Source organism: Prionailurus viverrinus, chromosome B1 (assembly GCF_022837055.1).
Source record: "Prionailurus viverrinus isolate Anna chromosome B1, UM_Priviv_1.0, whole genome shotgun sequence".
NCBI classification, from domain to species: domain Eukaryota; kingdom Metazoa; phylum Chordata; class Mammalia; order Carnivora; family Felidae; genus Prionailurus; species Prionailurus viverrinus.
The window spans coordinates 43,859,042-43,882,156 of NC_062564.1; the positions used below are offsets into that span (position 1 = coordinate 43,859,042).

The window sequence follows — 23,115 nt, forward strand, 5'->3', positions numbered from 1 at the left end:
CTTGGGGAAAAGATATTGTAGGAATATTTTAAATCTTTGTGGGCCTTTGTACCCCAACTGTAAAAAGGAGATGAGAAGACCCCCCTTACCAGGCTGGTGACCATAAAGATCAATGTATAAAGTACAGAAGGCATCTGCTACCATGCATGTCATATAGCGGTCACTTGAAACATTTCACTGACCATTATTACTTTCTGAATGGAGATGGCTCTTCTTACTGACTAAACTGTTTTCATTTTTTAAATTACTCACACACATACAGTACACTCATGTCATCAACTACTGAAGAGACGAAAGCAAAGCAAGGAGGAAACCCCACCCTTGTCACATCTACTTCCCAAGCTACACGTTGCCTTTCAATTCAATTCAGTTCAATTCAATTTAATTCAAGTTAACAAATGTTTGTTGACTATGCAGATGCCCTAAAGCTTCTTAACTGGGTTTGGGGAGGCCGCACAGTCTCATAGGCCTGGAACCCACAGAGCCTTGGGGACTTCTTTCCCTAATGATCTGAAGCTCTCTTAATTCCTTCACTAAGGATTCAGTCTGACTGTGGCAGTGAGAGACTCAGGTGAAGTACAGAGCACTCTTAGGACTCAATGCCATCTGGGCTCGCTAAGCTGCCCAACATGCCCAGGTGGCTGTCCACCTACCTGTTTGCACGGGCCCCCTGTGAAGTCAGGAATCATCTCTGAGGATGCAGTCATGCCCAGTCTTTCCTCCACCCACCATCAACCTCTGGAGCCACACTTCTGGAACATCCATCACCAGCCACTTTTATGGAATACAAACTGTCACTGGGAACTTCCCTAATCTCTACTCTGCAAATATCATTTGCAAGACTCAGTACAGCTCCAGTTCAGTCCCTGCTTCCTTGGGGTCATGTGGCCTTTTGTTGCCATGCAAGACCTTCCTATGCCTTCATGTGATAACAGTCTGCCTGCTGCTAAGAGCCTCCCTGATGATGTTGGTCTCTAATGCACAGTCCATGGGATGGAGAGACGCAAACAGTCTCTAAAGACTGGAGCTTAAAGGGCAAAAGGAGGACTTTTAGATGTCCAGATGCCCTTGGGCTTCTACAGTTTAGTTCTAAGGGCATCTGTATCTATATTGACTACAGGAGAGCGCCTTTGCCTGTGGGCCCCAGATCCCAAAGTCCTCCTATGCACCATGGCACTCTTCCTAGTGGGAAGAGGAACACATTAAAAATACTCGCTCTTCCTCTACAAGGGAGTCACACAGAGATGCTGTTAATCACCTTTGTGTTAAGGAGATATCCAGGACTTTGTCAAAAAAGGGGAAAAGGCGTAAGAAGTTCAGGGAAGAAGCATTGGAATAAGCAGTGATCTGACGAGCAGTGCTGATAAGTGAGACCTCAGGACACTGTCCCTGCTCTGAGCCCTAAGCCTCCCATGCAATGAGCATCTAATTCTAACACTTGAGAAGCATCCCAACACCACTCTCTTCTTTTTCCCACATTCTTTCTTTTTCTACATCAAAAATTATTATTTAGACTCAGCCTGTCTCCTCAGGGGCCAGAGAAAGGCAGAGGGAAAAGATGAGATGAGCTTGCCCAGTTTGGTCTCTTAGCTGCATTAGTTTGGATGCAGTAAGTGAGGTGTCAGGCCCTGTCATGCTCATGGGAGAAAATTCTTAAATAGAGCTTCTGAAGGGTAGTAAATGAAGATTTAGGCAGGCAAATGTGGATTCCTATCAGAAAAAAAAAGTAAGCAGAGATAATTACCCAGATTTGACCAGACACTCATGGGTCTTAAGAACATCCTTGAGAAATATAGTGCGCAGTGGTTCTCGGTCCTGGTGGAAAAAATTAGGTAAATGAGACTATCCACATAATGCCACAACCCAGCCCAGCTGATGAATGTATCTCTCTGATCAGAGGTACACTGCAAACAAGGCAAAGTCTCAAACTAACTATCAAGAGAGGAAAAAGTTCTAAGAAGATATTCTGTGGCTCTGACCACAGAGCAGCTCACTGCGTTGAGGGAGGGAGAAAGTGAAGGCCACGTTACTATTGACGTAAAGATGTACACATGGGATGGATGCTCATAAGACAGAGGCACCCCGCAGGCCTGTGTGTGTGCCCACATCTCTACTCATGCACACACATGTCAGTGTCACCTGTGTGCCTCTTGCTTCCATGGCCTGTCAGAAGGGCCCCAGAATGACTACAAACCTGTTCACACTTGAAGTAGCAGAGAGTAAAGTCATCAAGTGCAAAGAAGCGACGTTTCCAGCTCTTCCGCTGAAATAAAAAGCAAGAGCAGGACATTAAGAAGAGGTCCCAGCATTCCAGAGGGTGTTCCAGTTCTAAGCCTCTGGGTACCCAGCCCAATGGAAGCTGGGCTCCCACATTCAGTGGGAGAGACGGGGTCAGCAGAGGAAGAGACTTCTTCCTATTAGAGGCAGAGCCTCAGGCATGCAGGGGTGAGTATTTAGTCCCAAACCTTTCACCGGTTTGGGAAGTGGGCAGCTCCTCCTTGCAGCCAGCTGTCCCCTGTGCACTGCCCACAACCACCGCTCCCAGGAGGCACCAGGACTCACTCTGGCCCCAATGCTGACACTCACCACATTCCCTTGCTTCACGCAGTAGCCGCTCTTAATGAAGTGGGGCCCAGAGGGAACATGGCTGCCTGTCGTAGGGATGTAACTCTGAGACCTTCGAAGGATGGCGTGGGACCCGGGTTCACTCCCTTCCTGCCCATCCCCACCGTTCTACAAGGAAACAGTGTCAGGATTAGCACCTCCCCTTGCTCCTCACACGGCAAACCCCATGCCTCACCCAGCTCTCTCGGGGAAGCCTCTCTTGCCTCTTTACCCATGATAGCAATCAAAGAAGAAATAACAAAAAAGTAAACATTCATTTTGCTCCCATCAGGCACTGTACTGGGTCCTGTCAGAGAACAAGGCTTGCGAAGTTGGGCAGACCCAGGAAAAAGGTAAGGACAGAGAAGGCAAACCAGAAGAGGGGAGAAACACCCTATGGGAGGAGGGACAGCAGGCTTGTTTTGCCCCTGTGATTTACAAGTGCTAGTCTCCCATGTATGGTCCAGGACCATACCGGCCAAAATGCCTCAAGATATGGTGGCCCTGATTTCTGTACTGCTACTATTCACACCCACCCCTGTCCTGGGTTTTCTTGGCTACCCCATCTTCCCTGGTTCCCCCACCCACAACTACCTTTCTTCAGTGCAGCCCACCTCTATGTACATCACTGGCACACTATGGACACCCCCATACCCCTGCCCCCTCCCGCCCCCACCAAAAGCCCCAGGTCCCAGCACCTGGTTGATGGGCGTGTGTACCACCACCCCTCCGATGATCTCGGTCTTGTAGGCCACCTGCGGCTTCTTCTCTAGGGCTGGAGGAGCTGCTAGGCTTTTCAGAACCTCGGTAGTCAGGGGCAGGCTCCCAACTTTGGGCACCTGGCAAGAAAGACAGCTTAGGAAAAGTGGGGAGGCAAAAGAGGATTGGGGAAGAGGTAAGAAAAGCTAACGTACCAAATTGTAGTAAGGGCTCTTCCTCAGCCCTTCCATCGACACATTCCTGAATACGAGGAACTCTGCCAGCAGACCCCTATATGCACATGCACACGCACACACACAATTACCGAGCACCCACTGTGAGCCGGCCCTTCCCTGACTACAGACCAACCATAAGACAGCAAACAGACATACATGCCCCACCCTAATAGCACGGACATTCCAACAACAGAGACTGACCAAAAAATGCACAGCCAAACAATAAGAATAATTATAAATTGTGGGGAGTGCCATAAAAAAAATAAACAGGAGCTGAGATACAGAGGTGCAGGGGAACTATTTGAAACGGAATGGTGAGCGGAGGTATCCAGAGGAAGAGAGATGCTAGAACAGTAACCCAGAGATGAACAGGAACCAGGAATGTAAGGAGGAGAAAGCATGCTAGGCAGGGGAACAGGTAACATACATGTGGGATACGGAATAGAATTAGGGGACCATGAGCTTTGGAGCCCAAGGACCCGGGCTACCTACTCCTGACCTGTCACTGACTAACTGAGTGACCTTTGGCACTGAACCTCTCTCTAGGCCAAAACTGGCCCATGTAGAAAACAAAAAGGGTAATAATATTTATATCGTAGTCACTGTACTTATCAAATGACAGAGTATATATATATATTTAAAATTTTCAAAAATAAAAAATATAAAAGTACAGTTGACCTTTGAACAACACAGGGGGTTAAGAGCACTGACTCCCACACAGTAAAAACTCCATGTATAACTTATAACTCTGAAAACTCAACTACTAATAGCCTACTGTTGACTGGAAGCCTTACTGATAACAGACATCATCAGTTAACACAGATTTTGTATGTTCTATGTATTATATACTGTATTCTTACAATAAAGCTAGACAAAATAAAATATTATTAAGAAAATCATAAGGAAAATACATTCACAGTTGTACTGCAAAAAAAACCCTGCATATAAGTAGTTCAAACCTATGTTGTTCAGGGGTCAAGAATATTACAAAATATTTTAATTAACATTTCACAAATGGTACTCACATTTACAAACACAGCCCTTTTGAACAGTTATCTTTTTTTCTCTCTTGGAAGAATTAGGGCACCACAGACAATCACATAATCACAGAATTTTTATGGCTCTTTTGACACCACAGGCCACAGGCTGCAAACTGGTGGCCTGAAGGCAGATTCTGGCCAAACTATGTGTTGTTGGTCCTATGTAGTGTGTTTTTCAATCCACATTTCCAATGTGGAATATTTTAGCTAAAAGTCCAGACTTCCAGCTAAGCAGCATTTCTCTCTTAAGATGGAGAACACTCTTCAGTTTGCCACTGTCCCTATCATGCTCCCCAACACTGAGGCTACAAGCCAGGTGCTGTTTATCCTCATTTATGTTGTTGTTTTTCTTCCTCCTTGCTCATTTCACTCATTTATACTGGAAATTCCAATAACATCTTTCATTTTGTAAGAAAATAAGAGAGGCCCAGGCCAGTCAAGTCAATCGCCCAAAGCCGTGGTCAATAACTGAACAGAGACTAGATCCTAACTCCCTACCAGGGCGCAATTTCCACAGCATCACAAAGCCCATCCTTCACAAGTCTCATACCCTATGCGGATCTAGACACGAGTAAAGCTAACATCTTCCATTTCTATGGCCTTGGGAATCAGAAGGACCTAAGAATCCAGACTTTTTCAAGAGCTCATAGCTCAGGGCCCTTTGAGAACTCTGCCAAGGATGAGACCAAAGACTACTCCATTCCATGTCTATTCAAAGGGTTAAGACCACTGTGATTACGCTGGAGCTCCAGAAAGAAGATGAGACCCCTGGCCTGGGCATTCCATTTACATAGACAAAGGTGACCTCCACCCATCAGCTCTCCAGATGGAGCCAGAAATCTACCTTCTCTCCCTTCCAGCTGTCTGAACTGCAGTTCCCACCTCAGTGGGCCCCATTCAGGGCCACACAATGTGTCAAACTCTGCTGCATGGTCTCTACCTCAAGCAATCTGCTGCATGGTCTCTACCTCAAGCAATGCCTATGAAGTAGGCATTATTTTCTCCATTTTATAGAAGAGATCAATGAAAGCTCATTCAAAGGAAGTAAATTTCCCCTAGGACTGCCTGACTCTCCATTGCTAAATGCCCCACTACCTACCTATGCCACCTTTTCTTCCCTGAGCTTTGCTATAATGTGATGCGACCCCTTTAGGGATGTTGATTATGGCTGGGATGTTTAGTGATATCATCATCATGGAACAAGAGAAGCTCCCCTCAAGTGACCTAAATGAATTCTAGCAAAGAAGGAGGGATGTAGCCTTTTAGACTTCCCAGTGGCCAGCAAAGGAGTCATAGAAGCTTAGCTGTTGTACTGCCTCTCAGAATCTTGTCATCATGGGTTGCATCTGACCATCTACACAGAGCCTTTCCAAAGCCTCCAGCTTGTGGAGGACAAACCCACAATAACTGCCCAGAGCTTGAAAACAAGGTTATTCTTTTGGTTGGTCCATATCCCCAGAGGCCTAATTAAAGGTGTGCCCTCCTCAATCTCCCTGTGGAGTATTCTCTGATGGGGGATATCCTTATGAATCTCATTTGCAATGTGAAATGAAAATTACAGGGACATGGGGCACCTGGCTCAGTTGCTGGAGCATATGACTCTTGATCCCAGGGTTACAAATTCAAGCCCCATGGTGGGTGTAGAGGTTACTTAACAACAAGAAAAGAAAGAAAAGAAAGAAAGAAGGAAGGAAGGAAGGAAGGAAGGAAGGAAGGAAGGAAAGAAAGAAAGAAAGAAAGAAAGAAAGAAAGAAAGAAAGAAAGAAAAGAAAGAAGAAAAAGAGACAGAGAAAGAAAGAAAGAAAGAAAGAAAGAAAGAAAGAAAGAAAGAAAGAAAGAAAAAGAAAATTACAGGGGCTCATCTTACTTCCACCAGGCATGTCTAGCCTGCAATGAGGAACAATCCAATGGGGGCAGGAGGCTGTGCTTTACTTTTACTGCTCAATTTTCAACAGTTTTGGGAAATGTAGTAAGTTGAATAATGTCCCCTTAAAACCATCCACCCACAAACTCAGAATATGACCTTATTTAGAAATAGGGTCTTTGCAAATATAGTTAAATTAAGATCAGGTCATAACCAGTTAGGGTGGGCCCAACGTCCAATGACTGATGCCCCTTTTAGAAGAAGAGAGGACACACAGACACACAGGCCATAGTGATGGAGGCAGAGATGGGAGTAATGCAGCTATAAGCCAGAGCATACCATTTTCTTCAGTGATAAGGACCCAGTGGCCTCAGCACAAAATGAACAGTGATCTGTGGGCAGATAAACTCGATCTATCCTGGTTCCATAAACTTGGGCAAGTCACTTTAATCTCTATATATTTGTATCACCCCATTTATAATTGGGAATAACAACACTTAAGGTTTTTATATGAGGCTAAAATGAAGCCATGTATGTAAAAATGGTGTGTAATCTAAAAGTTTACAACTGTTGCTCTTTTTAAATATTTTTAAAATTTTTTTAAATGTTTATTCATTTATTTTTTGAGAGAGAGAGCAGGAAAGAGTGTGTGTGTGTGAAAGGGGGAGGGACAGAGAGAGACACAGATCTGAAGAGGATCCAGGCTCTGATTTGTCAGCACAGAGCCCAATGTGGGGCTCAAACCCACAAACCATGAGATCATGAGATCATGACCTGAGCTGAAGTCAGACGTTGAACCAACTGAGCCACCTAAGTGCCCCTTTAAATATTTCTATTAACTCTTTTAGGTCTTGGAAGTCATAGGGTTCTGGGTGTTTAATCTTAGCTCTACCATTTACCCACCTCTAGATTTTGGGCAAGACTCTGATTTCCATCTTTCTCATCTAAAAAAGGGTAATAAAACCATTTATAAGAGTGATGTGAGAGGGGTGAATAATATGGCACGTGTGAGAGCTTGGCTCGATACATTATCTGTTCCCTCATTCATCTCTGTATCTGCCAAAGTGCCTGATGCTGCACTTTGTATATAAAGTGCCCTAAAATAAGTAGGCATGCCATCATTGTGATGCCCAGCCCACATCTTCCTTCATCCCAGCCTCCCTTAGGAAGGACACAAGATACAGGACGATATGGAAGTAGAAAAAGAAGTAAACCCTTCCAGGGCACAAACTGAATAGGAAATAGAGTATCCATCCTCTTCCTTCTATCCCACGGGGCCTTTGGCAGGAGGAGTGAAAAGACATATGAATGGAGTAAAGGAAAGTAAGGGGGATCCTGGAGACTATGGAGACCTAGCAGAAGGCTCTGACATTCCAGCAAGCCTCTGGACTCCCAGCCTCTGGGCACCGCCATGCTCCTTCCCACTCCTGTGGCTTATGACTTCTGTTCCACAAGACCAGAAAAAAGGTGGGGGGACCTCACTACTGACAGCAACTCTATGCTCAAGGCACAAAAGAAAGGCCCCACCTCCTATCAGGCTTTGTAGCCCAGTTTATGAGGCAGGAACAGAGAAGGAAAGCCATGAGGGAATGCTGAAAGAGAATAAAGTATTAGACACTGAAAGAAGCTCCAAAAGTGTGTCAAACACAGAAGGGTGAAGACGGCATCATGAACGAAGGAAACCTGTACTAAGATCCGCACTCTAGAGTCATGTGCACAAGCATGTCGGTTAGCACACAACTGTGAGATAGCTGCACTCTCCCTCCCTCCCTTCCGTTCTCTTTTCACAGGTGAACCAAAGTTTATAAAAATAACAAGCTACTAAGCCAGACCACCTCAATGACTGAATTGTACTCTGCTTGAGACTGCCATCGCAAGTGCTGGATAGGTGTACAGATTTCTCCTATTAATTTACTCACAGAAACCCTGACGTATTTGGGAGAATAATCTGCCCCAGTACATAATGGTTACTATTAGAAGTGACTAGAATGTAAACTAGTCTGACCATATGATAAGAAAATGAACCATCCAGGGGCACCTGGGTGGCTCAGTTGGTTGAGCATCTGACTCTTGATTTCGGCTGAGGTCCCCTAGAGCCATGGGATTGAGCCCCTCATCAGGCTACACAATGAGGATGGAGGCTGCTTAAGATTCTCTCTCTCCCTCAACCCCTATCCCCATCTGTGTGCTCTCAAAAAATTTTAAAAAAAGAAAAAAAAAGAAATCAATCTTCCAATTACAAAGTGGACAGAAGACATGAACAGACATTTCTCCAAAGACATCCAGATGGCCAACAGACACATAAAAGGATGTTCATCATCACTTATCATCAGGGAAATGCAAATCAAAACTGCAATGAGATATCACCTCACACTGTCAGAATGGCGAAAATCAACAACGCAAGAAACAAGAGGTGTTGGTGAGGATGTGGAGAAAAAGTAGCACTTGTACACTGTTGGTGGGAATGCAAACTGGTGCAGCCACTGTGGAAAACAATATGGAGGTTCCTCAGGAAGTTAAAAATAGAACTATCTTCTGATCCAGCAATTGCACTGCTGGGTATTTACCCAAAGAATACAAGAACACTAAGTCACAGGGATACATGCGCCCCTATGTTTATAACAGCATTATCCACAATGCCAAGACATGGAAACAGCCCAAGGATCCATCAACTGATGAATGGATAAAGTGGTATATATACATACACACACACACACACACACACACACACACACACACACACACGAATATTACTTGGCCATAAAAAAGAATGAAGTCTTGCCATTTGAAAGGACATGGATAGAGCTAGAGAATATAAGGCTAAGCAAGATAAGTCAGAGAAAGACAAATGTCATATGATTTCACTCACATATGGAATTTAAGAAAACAAACAAGCAAAAGAAAAATAAAAGAGACAGAGAGAGACAAATCAAGAAACAGACTCTTAACTATAGAGAACAAACTGATGGTTACCAGAGGGGAGGAAGATGGGGGGATGGGTGAAATAGGTGATGGGAATTAAGGAGTGCACTTGTGATGAGCACCGGGTGACGTATGAAAGTGCTGAATCACTATATTGTACAACTTAAACTAACATAACACTGTATGTTAACTAACTGGAATTAAAATAATAACTTAAAACAAAAATAACTAAAACAAGAATATCAATCTTCTCAGCATACAAACCACAGTTTACATGCCACAAGCCTGCCTATTATTGGTGAAATGTCTAGTGGTTTTTTGGCCCCCAAAACATTAAGTTTTCCCTCTCCTCCTTCCTACCCTTCTTTCTTTTTCTGTATTTCTAAGGAAGAAGAAAGGAGTTCACCAGTCAAAGAGAATGAGACTACTCACAGAGCAGTCAGTGAACTAGCTCAGTGATGCTTTTCAAATGGAAGGCTTCTTCAGGACAGGTTGATGGATGGCCCGAACTGACCCCCAGGTCACCTCTTAAAGGAAGAAGAGTATCTCCCCCCTCCATGCCAGTAAAAAGTTCTGACTTCCCTCTTCCTCTGCTTTCCTTTTACTCTGCTTCTCATAGTCAGCAATCCATCTTCCAATCCCACCACACTCTGAATCAGCACACCAGAATTACCCAAAACACGACAGAGCGGGAGCCCTCCCAGGAAGCGCAAAGGGGACGCTCCATAAACTTCCCCTTGAACTTGATTCAAACTCAAACTCTCAGTTCAACTTGTGGTTAGTCAGCCAAGGTGTAAGAAGAGGTAGGGGAACTGGGTCTGAACCGGCTCCTGGGAAAGCCCCTGCCATCATCTGAGCTTTTCCCCACCCAAAATGGGCCACGTGCTGAGAAGAGGCATGGACTCCCTCCAGAAAGGAGAAGGAATCATACATACGGTGATTTTGCTGGCTTGGTTCAAGGCTTCAACCCAGTCCTTCAGATCTTTCTGGTCATTAGCTTGAAGGAAATACCTCTGAGAGAGGGCATTGATGACTGCAATAGTCATGGGGAAGAAAAGAGGAAAGACCCAGGTGAGAACACATGCAAGACAAAAAGACTCCACAAAACTAAGATGCCGAAGTAGCAAGGTGGAGGATTCTACGAAGCAGATGAAGACATTTGTCATGACGCAAAGTCAGCTGCATGAATATCAGGGAAGCAGCAGGCTGTAAGTGCTCTCTCTTTAAAAGTGTGAATTAGTCCATCACCTGTCGTTAATGTTCTAATAACCCCCTTAATAACATACTGTTATACAGCGATCAGGCTTCTAGTCCACCACCACCAAGATACACGCTTGAACTGCTTTTTAGAGGTGCTCAGATTTACAGTCATGATGATACATATATAATTTTGGACCCAGTGCTCCTTGTTTTTACTGGCACAACTGGCCTGGGTTAGGAGCCTTGTCTGTGGTCGGAAAATGGAACAAAGCTTGCCTGAGATCAAATCTGTGACCCTGACCTTATTTTCCACCTGTTCTTTCCTCTGAGCACTCCATGAGGTCAATAATTTACTTTTGGGTTCATTATTTATCTCTTTTAGATCTGCTGACCACAAAATCTGAGACAGTAATTTCTGAGCTTAGCAACGATATTTGAAAGAAATGGGACAATGAGAGCACCAAAGAAGCCTGAACCAGCCTGCAGTTGGGAGAGATGACAGCTCAAGTCACTATTTTATTCTTCTAGCATAAATAAGCCAGAACTATAAGAAGTAAGCATCATGCGGTACACATTGAATCCATTAGTTCATTCAGTCCCTCAACAAATATTATTGAACAGCCATTATATGCCAGGAACCACTGTATGTGGTGAGGAGACAGCAGTGACAGAGCAAAGGGATATCCCCGCTTCATGGAGCTTGCAAAACCACCCTAGAGAAAAACAGAAGCTACTTGTTAGTATCTGCTTGTAGAACTTTGTACAGTACTGAGAACACAGTAGGAGCCAAATAAATACTGATGATTTAATTAATGACTAGAAGCAGCCACCGAGCAATGCCCTCTCTGCTTCCTGTGTCACTCCCAACTCTTCACTCATCTGGCAACACTGAGACACTTGACAGGATACTCTTTTCCATTGTTACTCCAGCTCCCCCCCAAGTCTCCACCTTTCCTGAGCACACCACTACCGAGTTGGAGATGAGGGTTCCCAGAAACTAGCAGTAGATACCTGTACCCTGCCCCGTGGAGTCAGGAAAACGGAAACGTCGCTGCTCCCTGCACCTCTGTCTTATGCTATTAACGGTGTTCACAGGGAGACCAAAGAAAGCAGTATCATTGACACCTAGCAACATCACTGTGACCGAAGTCACTCATATACACAGGACATAAGTCACATGTGATCACAGGACCGTCTCCACACAAAAAGGAAGTTGCTGTAGGAGTGTTCGGAGAACCCATCCTCCAGTTCAGTACTTACCGAAGCAAAACGGAGTTTTTGGTTTCTGCTTTGGTGTAGCTACGCTCACCTAAATCAAATAAAAAACAAAAGAAACAAGAATATATTTCTAACATTGTTGTAAAAGAAAACAGTGTTTTCTTTTCAAATTTTTTTATTGTGAAACTTCTCACACAAAAAAGAAGAGCATATAAAACATACATAAACATTCTGAAGAATAATAATTAAATGGAAACCCTATACTCAACGATCCAGATTAAGAAATAGGCCACTATCAATCCTCTTTCTTGGAAGCCTTTTGTATGCCTCTCCCTGATAGAATCCCACCCCCACCCCTCAGAAATAAGCACTATCTTGATGTCTATATTAATCTTTATCTTTGTAAAAATGCTTTTAGAAACCACTGAGTCCTGACAAAATTCTCTTTGGACCACACAACCTGTACTTGCCCCATTCACACTACAAGATTCCACTCCTCTCGCAACCACCGACCCCCTCCCTAAACAGTTCTCCAAATTAAAGATGGTATTGCTACACACACATAGATTCCAATTAAAGCACACAGAAAGGTCAGGCAGTGTGCATTTGGACACGCTGATCAGTGTCCTTTATATCTACCCTAACTGTTGAACCACAAAAAATAAGAGGGGCCCATGGAATCAGAACATACTTATGTATTTAAAAGAAGACAACAGAAGAAAGTAGAAATATGTTTATAGCTCCTGTGCTTTCTATTGTTTTATCAATCCTACCCCTTTCATGTACACTCCTGACTACATGCAGAGGTAAACCCATGTCACTCTGGTTCAAACCCACTGAACCAATAAAGGAAAACAAATCATATTCCATCATATGCCCACAAACATTAGGTGACTCCTCTTGGTGTAGGCTGAATAGGAACTGTACCTGGGATTTCTAAGGAGGCACCTTCCCCCCGCCCTCAAACCCTAGGTTAGGAACTATTTCCACATTGTCATCATGCCCCTGTGGACACATTCTCTCAGTCCCCTTTCCAAGCAAGGGCCTTCTCCTACTTGTATGAGACCTGAAAAAAAATACCTTGCCCTCCAACAAACAAAATGAATATAGCATACTCAACATTAATACATCAATCATTAAATGTCTATGTAACATTATATAAACCTCCTCGACATTATATAAACCTCTTTGACAAGTGTTTGCAAGATGTCACATTAAGTCAACTTCGTTCATGTTTCATTTAAACAGTCAAAGAAATTTCATCACATTCGAAAATAATTAGTAGCTTTGATTTTCTTAGTTCGCAAGAACCCTCCTGGATGAGCAAGATGACTGCTAAAAAATTACAGCCAATCACAAATTAGAGTTACTCAGCCGAATCATTCCAAATATCAGGTGACTGAAATCCTTTCGAATATTTTACAGCCAATTATATTTAATCAGGGAGATGGTTATATTCTGATACGTTCACCATCATGTGAGGTGGAGGCCTTAGGCCTAATGAAAGTCTTTAAACAGTCCTGAAACACAAAGATTTAGGGAAAGATGAACACACATATCCTAAGTTCAGTCACAGACCACCCAAATTCAGGCATGTCTTCGCCATTCCCAGAAACCACTCAGCAGAGCTCCACGACATCATAGTTCTTTGCCCCTGTGCTGCTTGGTGTTCCTGGGTTTGAGATCCTGAATTCCATCTGAACCACAGTATGTGCCTTTATCCTGCTTGTGTCTGATGTTCTGATCTGTCAGTGTCTAATTTTCTTGCTCTATCCCTCGGCATCCATGTTCCCCCTGCAGGTCCTTACACCCAAGGTCCATGCCCAAGGTGCATGCCCTACCCTCCACTCCTGTGTAGCTCTGACCATCACAGAACTAACTGCCTGGCCCTCAGAACCCACCCATCTCACGGCTTCTTTGTACTTGAAGCTTTTGGATGGCTTTGTAAAGCTGGGCACTTTGAGACCTTCTGGGGCTTATTTGGAGATGCACCTCTTTCTCCCAGAAACTGACTTTTATCACTGACCAGAGAAAGCACCACTGGCAGAGACTTTTCACCAGGTTGGGTGACAGACAGTCGACTCCGACCACAACTTATCAGCAGCCTATACTGAGAGACTACTACCAATACGCTTATTACAGCAACTGAAACCAAGAGATCATCTGGTTTTTCATTTGTTTTTATATGTTTATCCAGTTTTCAGTCAGGGGACGTGCGTGATTACATGCATGCATGTCTATAATTTGCCCCATGCCTAACCACGGAAGGAATATCTGGCAAGGCTGCTAGTTCTTTGCTGAATCAGTTCTAGTTCTGCCCTAATAGGCTATTTAGCGAGGGTCACACCCTCAAAATTTCTGATCAGCTTCCCAATTAGCAAAGCCAGACTGCAATTACAAGTCCCCTTCTTACAATCACAGAATGGCAAAAGAGGAAAAGAAATCATGTCTCTAGCTGTGCTGTGTCCTTCGGGGAGAAGGGCCAAGGTACAGGCTTCATTTACTATGGAAAGTTAGCTCTGGCCTCCCCACATCCTGGGGACTGTGGCAGCAGAATCCCCACCCCCATGGGACTATAAGTATAAGCCCTCTGCTCTCCACCCCACCTCATGTTGGTGATCAGACCAGCCTGTGCAGCCTCTTTCGGATGTAGTGAAGGAACAGAGGATCCTGAAAAAGTATGGTGGACAGCTTAACTATAGTGGGTGTGGCCAAGTGCTACCATCTGCCTGCCCTGAGGTGGCCACAGTTAAGTAGCTGCATGGCGGTGATTGACTGGTGGGTCCTGAATTATGCAAGCAATGAAAGGAGGTCAGGATGTGAGGCGGGGTATGGGCGCGGGTCACCCACAGAGTGACGCAGATAAGGCCACTCTACATCGCAACAGACTCTCAGGAACTCGCTCTTATCAGATCAAATACAGACCACAGGAGCAGCAAACTCATCGGTGGCAGGGCACTGTTTAGCCAGCCCCATCCTGTCTGCCCCTGGCCGGAAGTAAAGCTGGGGCCCCTCTGGCAGAAGCAGCAACAGCAGAACACGGTCTTGAAGCCCTGGGGTAGCTCTGCCCCGTGTCCAGGGTGACCCTCCCCCTTGAGGTGACATCAAGAGCAGAGGAAGAAGCAGTCAACTACACAGAATGGTTGGAGGGGTCCTAGGTAGGGGCCTCCGGACCAGCTTCAGGGGGTCAATGAGCCCTGAAATCACAGGCAAAACCGGGGTGTACACACAGACATACTTTACCTGGAAAACGAGTCCACACTCTTCATGCAACTCTTAGAAGGATCCGTGACCACGACTCCCACCCCCCAACAACAAGAAGAACCAGTGTTCTAGGAAGGTCTTCCTTATAGCTAGCTGAGGGCAAGGCCCTGACAAAGCGGGACACAAGCTGGGAGTGGGATGCTGGTGCTGGCTATATACAAGAGAAGAGCCATCCAGCAAAGTGGGAAGGTGATGGCACCAAGGCCACCTTCAGACATTTTCTAGTTTGCCCAAAACCTGGTTCTACTGCCATTGGTGCCCTGGACATCAGGTCAAGAACATTCATCTCTGTTGGCCTTTCTGAAGGAACTCCTCTTCCCAACACTAGCCCTCAAGAAAGAACTATGGAAGAGCACGCAGCATTCCCGCCCCCCCCCCGCCCCCCACAGAGACCACACACACACCACAAGCCAGGTCAACATTGTGGTTAAATGCTTTACTCTAGGGGTTGGGGGGCAGGGGTGCTACTTAGGGGTTAACAAGAAATAACCTGGAAGGCTAAATTTGATGCCAGCACCACAGCTCAATGTTTTTCTGGGAAAACCCCTGCTTTCTGGCACTGGGTCAGGCAGGAGTTAAAGGCTCCTCTCAGCTCCATGTAACCTGACCCTGTGGCAGCTGTGGGTTTCTGCATAACACCCACCCAGGCCTGCATCTCCCAAGAAGGGCTAAAAGGCATGCCCATCCTTTCTAAATGAGGCAGCCTCCAAAACTGAGAACTCTAAAAGCCCTCATCTGAGCTGCATTTATAAATCATGATTCAGCAGGAGATTGTATTCACTTTTCCCTAATCAAAAAAAAAAAAAAAAAAAAAAATCTCCAAAACCCTCTCAAACAGGAGAGGGTTTGGAATTTCACTAATAATGAGGTTCTCTGCTCCCCCTCTGAGTCTGTTCCTCCAAGCCTCCTGGAGAAAGACCTAATGAGCTCACAACAAGACCCGACAGGCAAGGGGAAGGCCCAAACCTCTGGCCGGCCTAGCCTCGGAGGCGGCCACATCTCTCACCACAAGGCAAGCACAAATTGCCCACAGCTGTGCTAGCAAAGCTTTGCTTAAAGCCCTGCTCCCTTCCCGCCCCCCCCCCCCCCAACCAGGTCATTATCTCCTCTCTCTAATCCGCTCAAACCCTGCCCTGCATCTTCTGCCTTTGTGCCCAGCTGTGTCTGCCAGACGCCCGCAGCCCCTGCAGCCGCCTCCACCTCCAAGCCCCCCCACCCCCCCAGCCAGCTGGGATGGCAGGCTGAACACAAGGGCTCCCAAAGCTCATTATGAAAAGGAGCCAGTGGTCACTCAGATCTGGGTCCCCCTACCGTGTATTAACCCCTGAGGGTGGGAGAATGTGGACAAGGAAGCAGAGATTCCCCAAGAGTCCTGAAGTGAGGGGTGCGTGGGGAAAGCAGGACTTCCGGAACCTTTGTGCTGGCTGGGCGCCACCTGGCTCTTCTCATTGGACAAAGAGTTCCTCTTTCTGGCGCGGCACTAAATCCCCCGGCCTTTTTTATCTCTGCTGCATCACAGGTCAGCACTGGTGCCTGCTCCAGGGAGGGGCCGCTAAAAGAAGCTAAATTCAGCAGCTATGTGTGGGCATCATCAACCAGCCCTCTGCCCCCCCCCCCCCCGCCACCCCTTCTCTGCCCCGTCTCTGCTCTGAAGGGGGGCTGATCTCCTACCATCCGCACTAACCGGATGGGGGATGGCCCATCAGCCCACCTGCCAGACCCCCCAGCAGTCATCTGACTGCTGAATGGTTCCCTGGCACAACTGAGTGTCTTCCCGGGGCTCTCTCAGCCTTCCCTCCAGGAATCCTGCCCAGGTGATTGATAATCCAGCATAGCCCCAACTCTTTCTGAGCTGCTCCTTTAGAACAAGACCCCTGGGGAGAATCTTTTAGAGTCACTAGGAGGTTTCGTAGTTGTTTTTGTGCTCCTTTTTGCCCCAATTTCGAAAAAAGGTCATGCCCCACTCCTATCCCCACTACCAATACCTCGTTGGCAGGAGCTGGGAGCATCACTGATGTGTCCCAGAAGGAAGAGGCTTCAGGCTCAGCTCCAAGAACCTGCGAGCCACACTCCACCCAGCCCTGGTCAGCAGCAAAGTTCCAAAGGCAAACGTGAGGACAGGGGAGCACTTCACTGCCCACGGAATACCTCCAAATGTTAACGCCAGAAGAACTGGACATTTCTTGTTTAGATACTAAACCTATTTAGAGAACATGAATTCCCAGAGCTCCAGGAGAACATTACCTTCGAGATGTAGGTCAGCTGCAAAGATCCAACAGCTCCTGCCCCAATTGCCAGGTTCTGAAAGACAGATGTTTTTCATTTTGAGAAGGATGATGCTACGTGAGGCAGTGGAAACAGCGCTAAGAGACAGAAGACCAAGACTCTAGTCCTGGCTTTGCAACCCTGAGCAAGCCACTTACCCACATTCTTGAGCTCACTTTCCTCTCTAAAACAGTGATAATTCTTGCCATGTATATGTATACACTAATCTTATCCTTGGCCTTACTTACCACAGAGGGCCGTGTTCTAGGACAGTGGTGAAAAGTGTGAGCTCCACCATTTGACAGTGAATACGTTCCTGAACCACTAAGCCTCCACTTTCTTTTCTCTAAAAATAGAGATGATAATAGTACCTACCTCATAAGGCAGCCATACGGATGACCTAATACATTTAAGGGCACTTGGAGTTGTCCCTGGTACATAAATGACTCTCAACGAGTGTTAGCCATTATATTTTTTCTTTCCTGACTGCTCTGATCTCCGTGGTGGCTTGGTCCTGTTTCATGCCACTCTAAGTTCTTTTTGTAATAAACACGGTGCAGATTCACACAATACAGAAATTAGAAAATACAGCTGTTCGGTTTATTTTACAGGAGCATTACGAGTACCAACTGGAATGATGTCTGTAGACCATAAAACACTAAGTAAATGTTCTATTAAAACAGCAAGAAACTCACAAGCACCTTGTCGGGCAATATTCTATCTTGGCACAATCTCTTTGCTTTCTAATTTCTCCACTGTTAGAAATGAAATAATGATGACACAGGGATGGTAGCATATCAAAGAAATGACGGAGATTAGAAATCACAGCTATGGAGTTTCTAATTTATAACGTGGAAAATTCACTCCCCCATGGACCTGAGACCCTGTCCACAGCTCCTGGTGACCTCTTAAACTGTTGCATAAGCCTCAAAGAATAACCCTGAAGTCCCCATTACCTGGGGTTATCTCAAAGCAATAAACAGAGATGAATCTTGGATAATGAGAATTTAGTGAGTTTCCTAAAGGGTTAGCAGTGAAATGACCGGTCATTCCAGAAGACTGCCCTTAAGAAGTATCTTACATGGCAGGGAAGAGTCCTTCTAGGCCCAATTAACTAAATTAACACACATCACTTGAAGCAAATGCAAGATATGAAATTTTCTATTCAGGAAAAAAGGGATGGGGATAATACCACAGTGAAAGGATTCTCAGAGCCCTTAAATTTTAGAGTAAGAAATTCAGGAAGGATATCCCCCCTCTCCCTTTTACAAATGAGGCTATAAATCTAAAATGCTGCCTTGTGAGTCTCCAGATTAGCATTTCAAATATGGATGATCTGATTTACACATTTTTTTCAAATACACAGTGACAGCATTTTGTTTACTTTTAAGGAAACCTCTATTGGATAAAGAGAGATAGGTCCTGTGCCCCTAAATCAGAGTCCAAAAAGGAGCCACAGGACTCCAAAAGGCCGGTGAGGAACTGACACTGCCCCAAGGAGACCATGAGTCACTCTGGATGGACACATGGAGCCACAGGCCTCTGCTGGACACAGAGCACCTGGCCCACTCCCAGCCCCCATTTGGCATTGGAGGAAAGTGAGGGGATTTGTGAGTGAGGGGATTTGTTCCACTTCACATAAATGCTCAGATCTCCTGACTTCAACCCAATGCCCTAGAAGCAAGCAGCACGATAAAATTTTAAAAGCTTGAGTGGCTGGAATTCTGGCTGTGACATTATCGCCCTATGACTGCAGGCAAGTTTCTTTACCTATAAAATGGGGACGACAAACCCTGTTTCATAGGCTCATTGTGAGAACAGCATGAAAATGCAGAGGGAGAGCCCAGCACACGGCAGCTCCTCTCCCCGACCCACAAGGCTAATTACAAGATACACATGCCAAGTCTCAGAGCTGGTCTTGCACAACTCCCTCTCCTCACCCCAAACCACAGCCCGAAGGCCTCCAGAGGTATCTGGAATTATGAGAGATGAAGTGAGATCTGGGGAACCATTCGGGCACTAACCCACACGTAATGACAGATATGAGCCGATCAGATTTCAACTACTTCATCCCCCCCACCCTCTCCATTGCTCCCCCCTCCGCCCCCTGCCTCCTTCAGCTCTCCCGCTGCAGAAATACACAGCAGCAGTTCTCCAGGCCCAGCTACCTGAGGGCAGGGGTGTCTTCACCACCTTAACCCACAGCCTACCCCTCAGTCTGCTCCTAGGCTCACATGCACCTCCACTATGAGAAGCCAGGAAAATATGATGAGTGTCTGTAAATGCAGTTTCCCCCCATCTTCCTCCCCACCTAGGGGAAAATCAATGACAGGAGTAAACAGCCCCAAGATCACTGAGCCTTGATCCAGAGGGATGGCTCCGTGTCCACTCCAATTACTGGACCTAGGAGATTAATGGTGACAGCTCATTGCCAGGGTGGCAGCCCCAGGCAGACACTTCCTGGTCAAGGAAGAATGTGCCAACATGCCTGAGCTGAGGACTTCAGGCAGCCAGCTGTCAGGCCAGGGATGCCAGGAAACAGCACCTGGGGAGGGGCAGGGCGTCAGAGCCTATGCAAGCTGCCTCTCCAGGCCACGAACTGTCTCTTCCAGGGAAAGGACAAGAGGACCCTGACTGCAGTCTGTCCCTCTCTTAATTCACGTACACCAATCCTTCTCCAACTTTGGTGCACATCAGAATCTCCTAGGGAGCTCGCCTGAAAAGGCCCAGGCTCAGGCCTCACCCAAAAAACACTGAATCAGAGTCAAGTGGAATGTGGTCAGAACATGCACTTTTTTAAATGTTCCCAAGTGATCCCTCCACAGGCCCAAGTTTGAGAACAACTGGCCTACATGACAAAATATAGCCCTTGATTCTGTATTGGGAGTATATTTTCCCGTGAGTTTAAGTCTCTTCTTACTAGATTTTAAGCACATTGAGGACATGAGTGGAATCATATTCCTCTACAGAGCAGACTCCTCAACTTAAAACAAACAAACAAACAAACAAACACCATTTACATGGTGGGCAAGTTCCCAAACCAGTCCATAAAAGCCTGCTACACTCAGAGTGCCAAAGGCCTCCCATCCACCACTGGTGAATGACGTTTCTTTGGAATGACTTGTTAATGTTTTGAACTTGGCTGTCACTGAGTTTGCATTTCCCATGACCTTGGGTAGGGTTCCAGAGGGACAACAATAAGGGGCAGGGGGCATAAAAGGATTGAGTCCCAGCTACAAGAGGGTCAAGGGCTTGAGGAGAAGGACCAGAAGCATCAAGATGAGAACATCTAAGCAGATGCAGAATGGAGACAGGCTGATGGGAACACTACTATGTGAATCACCTGGGGATATATATATATATTTATATTTGTGGGGTTTTTTTTATTGATTTTGAGGGGGGGGGTCAGAGGAGACAGGGAGAGAGAATCCCAAGCAGGCTCCATGCTGTCAACACAGTGTCCAACGTGAGACTCGATCCCATGAACCGTGAGATCATGACCTGAGCCAAAGTCAAGAGTTGAACGCTCAAACAGACTGATCCACCCAGGTGCCCCAACCTGGGGATGTTTTTAAACAAATACCCATGCCTCATCCTTAGTTTTAGCTGATCTGGGGTGGGGTCCAGGCACCTGTATGTTTCTCAAGCTCCCCACTGATTCCACGGTGCTGCCCGTTTTGAGGACCAATGCTGCACACACTGGCTGGTCCTGCTGACTGTGCGCTGGCAATGTAGCAGCTGGTGAGAGAAAGTCACGCCCAGTGGCAGTGCACAGGGTGAGCCTGGCTGCTGCACCAGCAGTAAACAGGGAGGAACGGAAGGGCGGGGCGGTGGGCAGGGAGACAGAAAGGGGATTCCAGTGCCACACGAGGCTGTCAGCAATTGTGTGTGAGGATGTCTGTTAAGTCAGGAGCATTCTAAATTTTCTGGAACAATGTAGGGCACAGGACAGGTTCCCATTAAATGGTGGACAGTTTTTGTTTTAAGTTTATTTATTTATTGAGAGAGAGAGAGACAGAAGGGGTGGGGCAGAGAGAGAGACAGAGAGAGAGAATCCCAAGCAGGTTCTTTGCCATCAGCACAGAGCCCGACATGGGGCTCAAACCCATGAACCACGAGATCATGACCTGAGCTGAAATCAAGGGTTGGCTGCTTAACCAACTGAGCCATGCAGGCGCCCCGAATGACTGACAAGTTTTTATGACGATACTGCCAACACCTTGCTTTTTGCTCAAGTGTTCTGCCACCAAGGACCTCAAAGAAGCTCCCACTTCCCATGAGTGAAAAGCGTAGAGTTTATTCTTTTCCATTACCAAGGAAGGAGCAGACATGCCCACACAGAGATGTGACACACCTCCTATAGTAAGCCTGTTTTCCAGAAGCAACATTATTTCTTGTTGAAATAGAAAATTTTACCCGTGTGTCTCCTGCTGCCTTTCCCATCTTCTAATGAGAGTAAGAGGGAACACAGAAATGACCAACTATAGAGTCATAAACTCACAGCACAACAACACTAAGGTTCTGGTGATCCCTCATCATTCACCATATGAGTCCTCTAAGGCTCAAGGTGGGGAAATGACTTCCTCAACAAGCAGATAAAGGCAGAGCTTGTAACTCCCAACATCAATCTGATACTCTGGCAAAGCACAACTGGAGGAAGAAAAAAGGAAGCTGATGCATATGTAGAGTCTATTATGCACCAGGCCTGTCGCTAGGTACTCCTACACATTGCTTCATCCTAGCAATCCCATTTTACAGATGAAGATACTAAGGACTGAGCAGGTGAAGCAACTTGTTCAAGGTCACACATGCACTGAGTAGTCAGGCCAGTACGCAAACCCAACCCTTTCTGATTCTCCAATCTCATGCTCTTTCCTTTGTACCTTGCCACCTCCCGTGAGACAATCCTTCAAATGTACAAGGACCTGCTCATTATCTGAGAGTTGATTATCAATGAAAGGTAAATACAAGAGCAGGACCAGCAGGGTTACACCAAAAGAGGCCCTATATAGTTACCCAAGCTGGGCAGGGCAGGAACTGGTCAAACTGGCTCTTGGCTGCCAAACTCCAAAAGACTGGGGATTCAGAGTAGAAAGGGGGAAAGAGAGAGGCTAGCCATCTTACCTTCTCTCATATCCCTCAGTGGTGCCTAGCAGAACACATTAGGTGGTCAAAACCAGCTTGCTTGTTAACTAGTGGGAGAAGGAGGAAGGGAATGTATGTGGAAATCCCACAACTAGACCCTGAACCAACATGGCTGCCCATGGGCTGAAACCACAATTCAAACCACCAGAAGCCAAGGCCAGACACAGACTCTCAGAAAAGAAAGACTTGCCTAGGAAGAGCCATGTGATGGGAACAGAGGGGAAAGCATAATTCCCTCTGCCCCACATTCCACAGCCCTCACCCTAGAATAAGAATAACCAAAAGGAAAGTAACCAAGCTATTCCCAGGGATTAGGTGATCCAGACAGTGGCTTGACCTGTTGCTCTGGTGTCAAATACATCTCCTCCCCTCCACTCTGCAGCTCCACTTCCTGATAACTAACTTGAGGAAGAGTGAAATGTCCATGGTTATTCTCCTTATTCTACAGTTCAAAATACGCATTTAATCTTTGCCTTCCAGAAAAGTCAACTCTGTATCATAAATTGCTGTGTTGGTATAATGCTTGCATTCTATTATCTGGATGCCTCTTTTTCACTGACACACATCAGCACCGGCTTCAGCCAGTGGCTGGACTTTATGATTTGTAAGTCTCCTGCCACCACATTCCCAGCCCCTTTATTTCCCTCCCCCACATCCT

The 23,115-nt window shown here is 46.0% G+C and overlaps 1 protein-coding gene across 4 annotated transcripts in view; it reads right to left on the bottom strand.

Moving 5' to 3' along the window:
- The window catches only part of PLEKHA2 (pleckstrin homology domain containing A2), an 80,632-nt gene that overhangs the window by 22,231 nt on the left and 35,286 nt on the right, over window positions 1-23,115 (bottom strand). For all 4 annotated transcript variants that reach the window (XR_007151756.1, XM_047857118.1, XM_047857117.1 and 1 more), the window contains 7 exons: window positions 17,292-17,348; window positions 11,826-11,874; window positions 10,301-10,398; window positions 3,303-3,443; window positions 2,587-2,733; window positions 2,195-2,263; window positions 1,745-1,815 (listed from right to left, as the gene is read on the bottom strand). Coding sequence is in view for 3 of the 4 variants with exons in the window: in XM_047857118.1 (XP_047713074.1) it covers window positions 1,745-1,815; window positions 2,195-2,263; window positions 2,587-2,733; window positions 3,303-3,443; window positions 10,301-10,398; window positions 11,826-11,874; window positions 17,292-17,348 (632 nt within the window). In the remaining variant the exon portion in view is untranslated. The remainder of the gene's footprint in view (window positions 1-1,744; window positions 1,816-2,194; window positions 2,264-2,586; window positions 2,734-3,302; window positions 3,444-10,300; window positions 10,399-11,825; window positions 11,875-17,291; window positions 17,349-23,115) is intronic.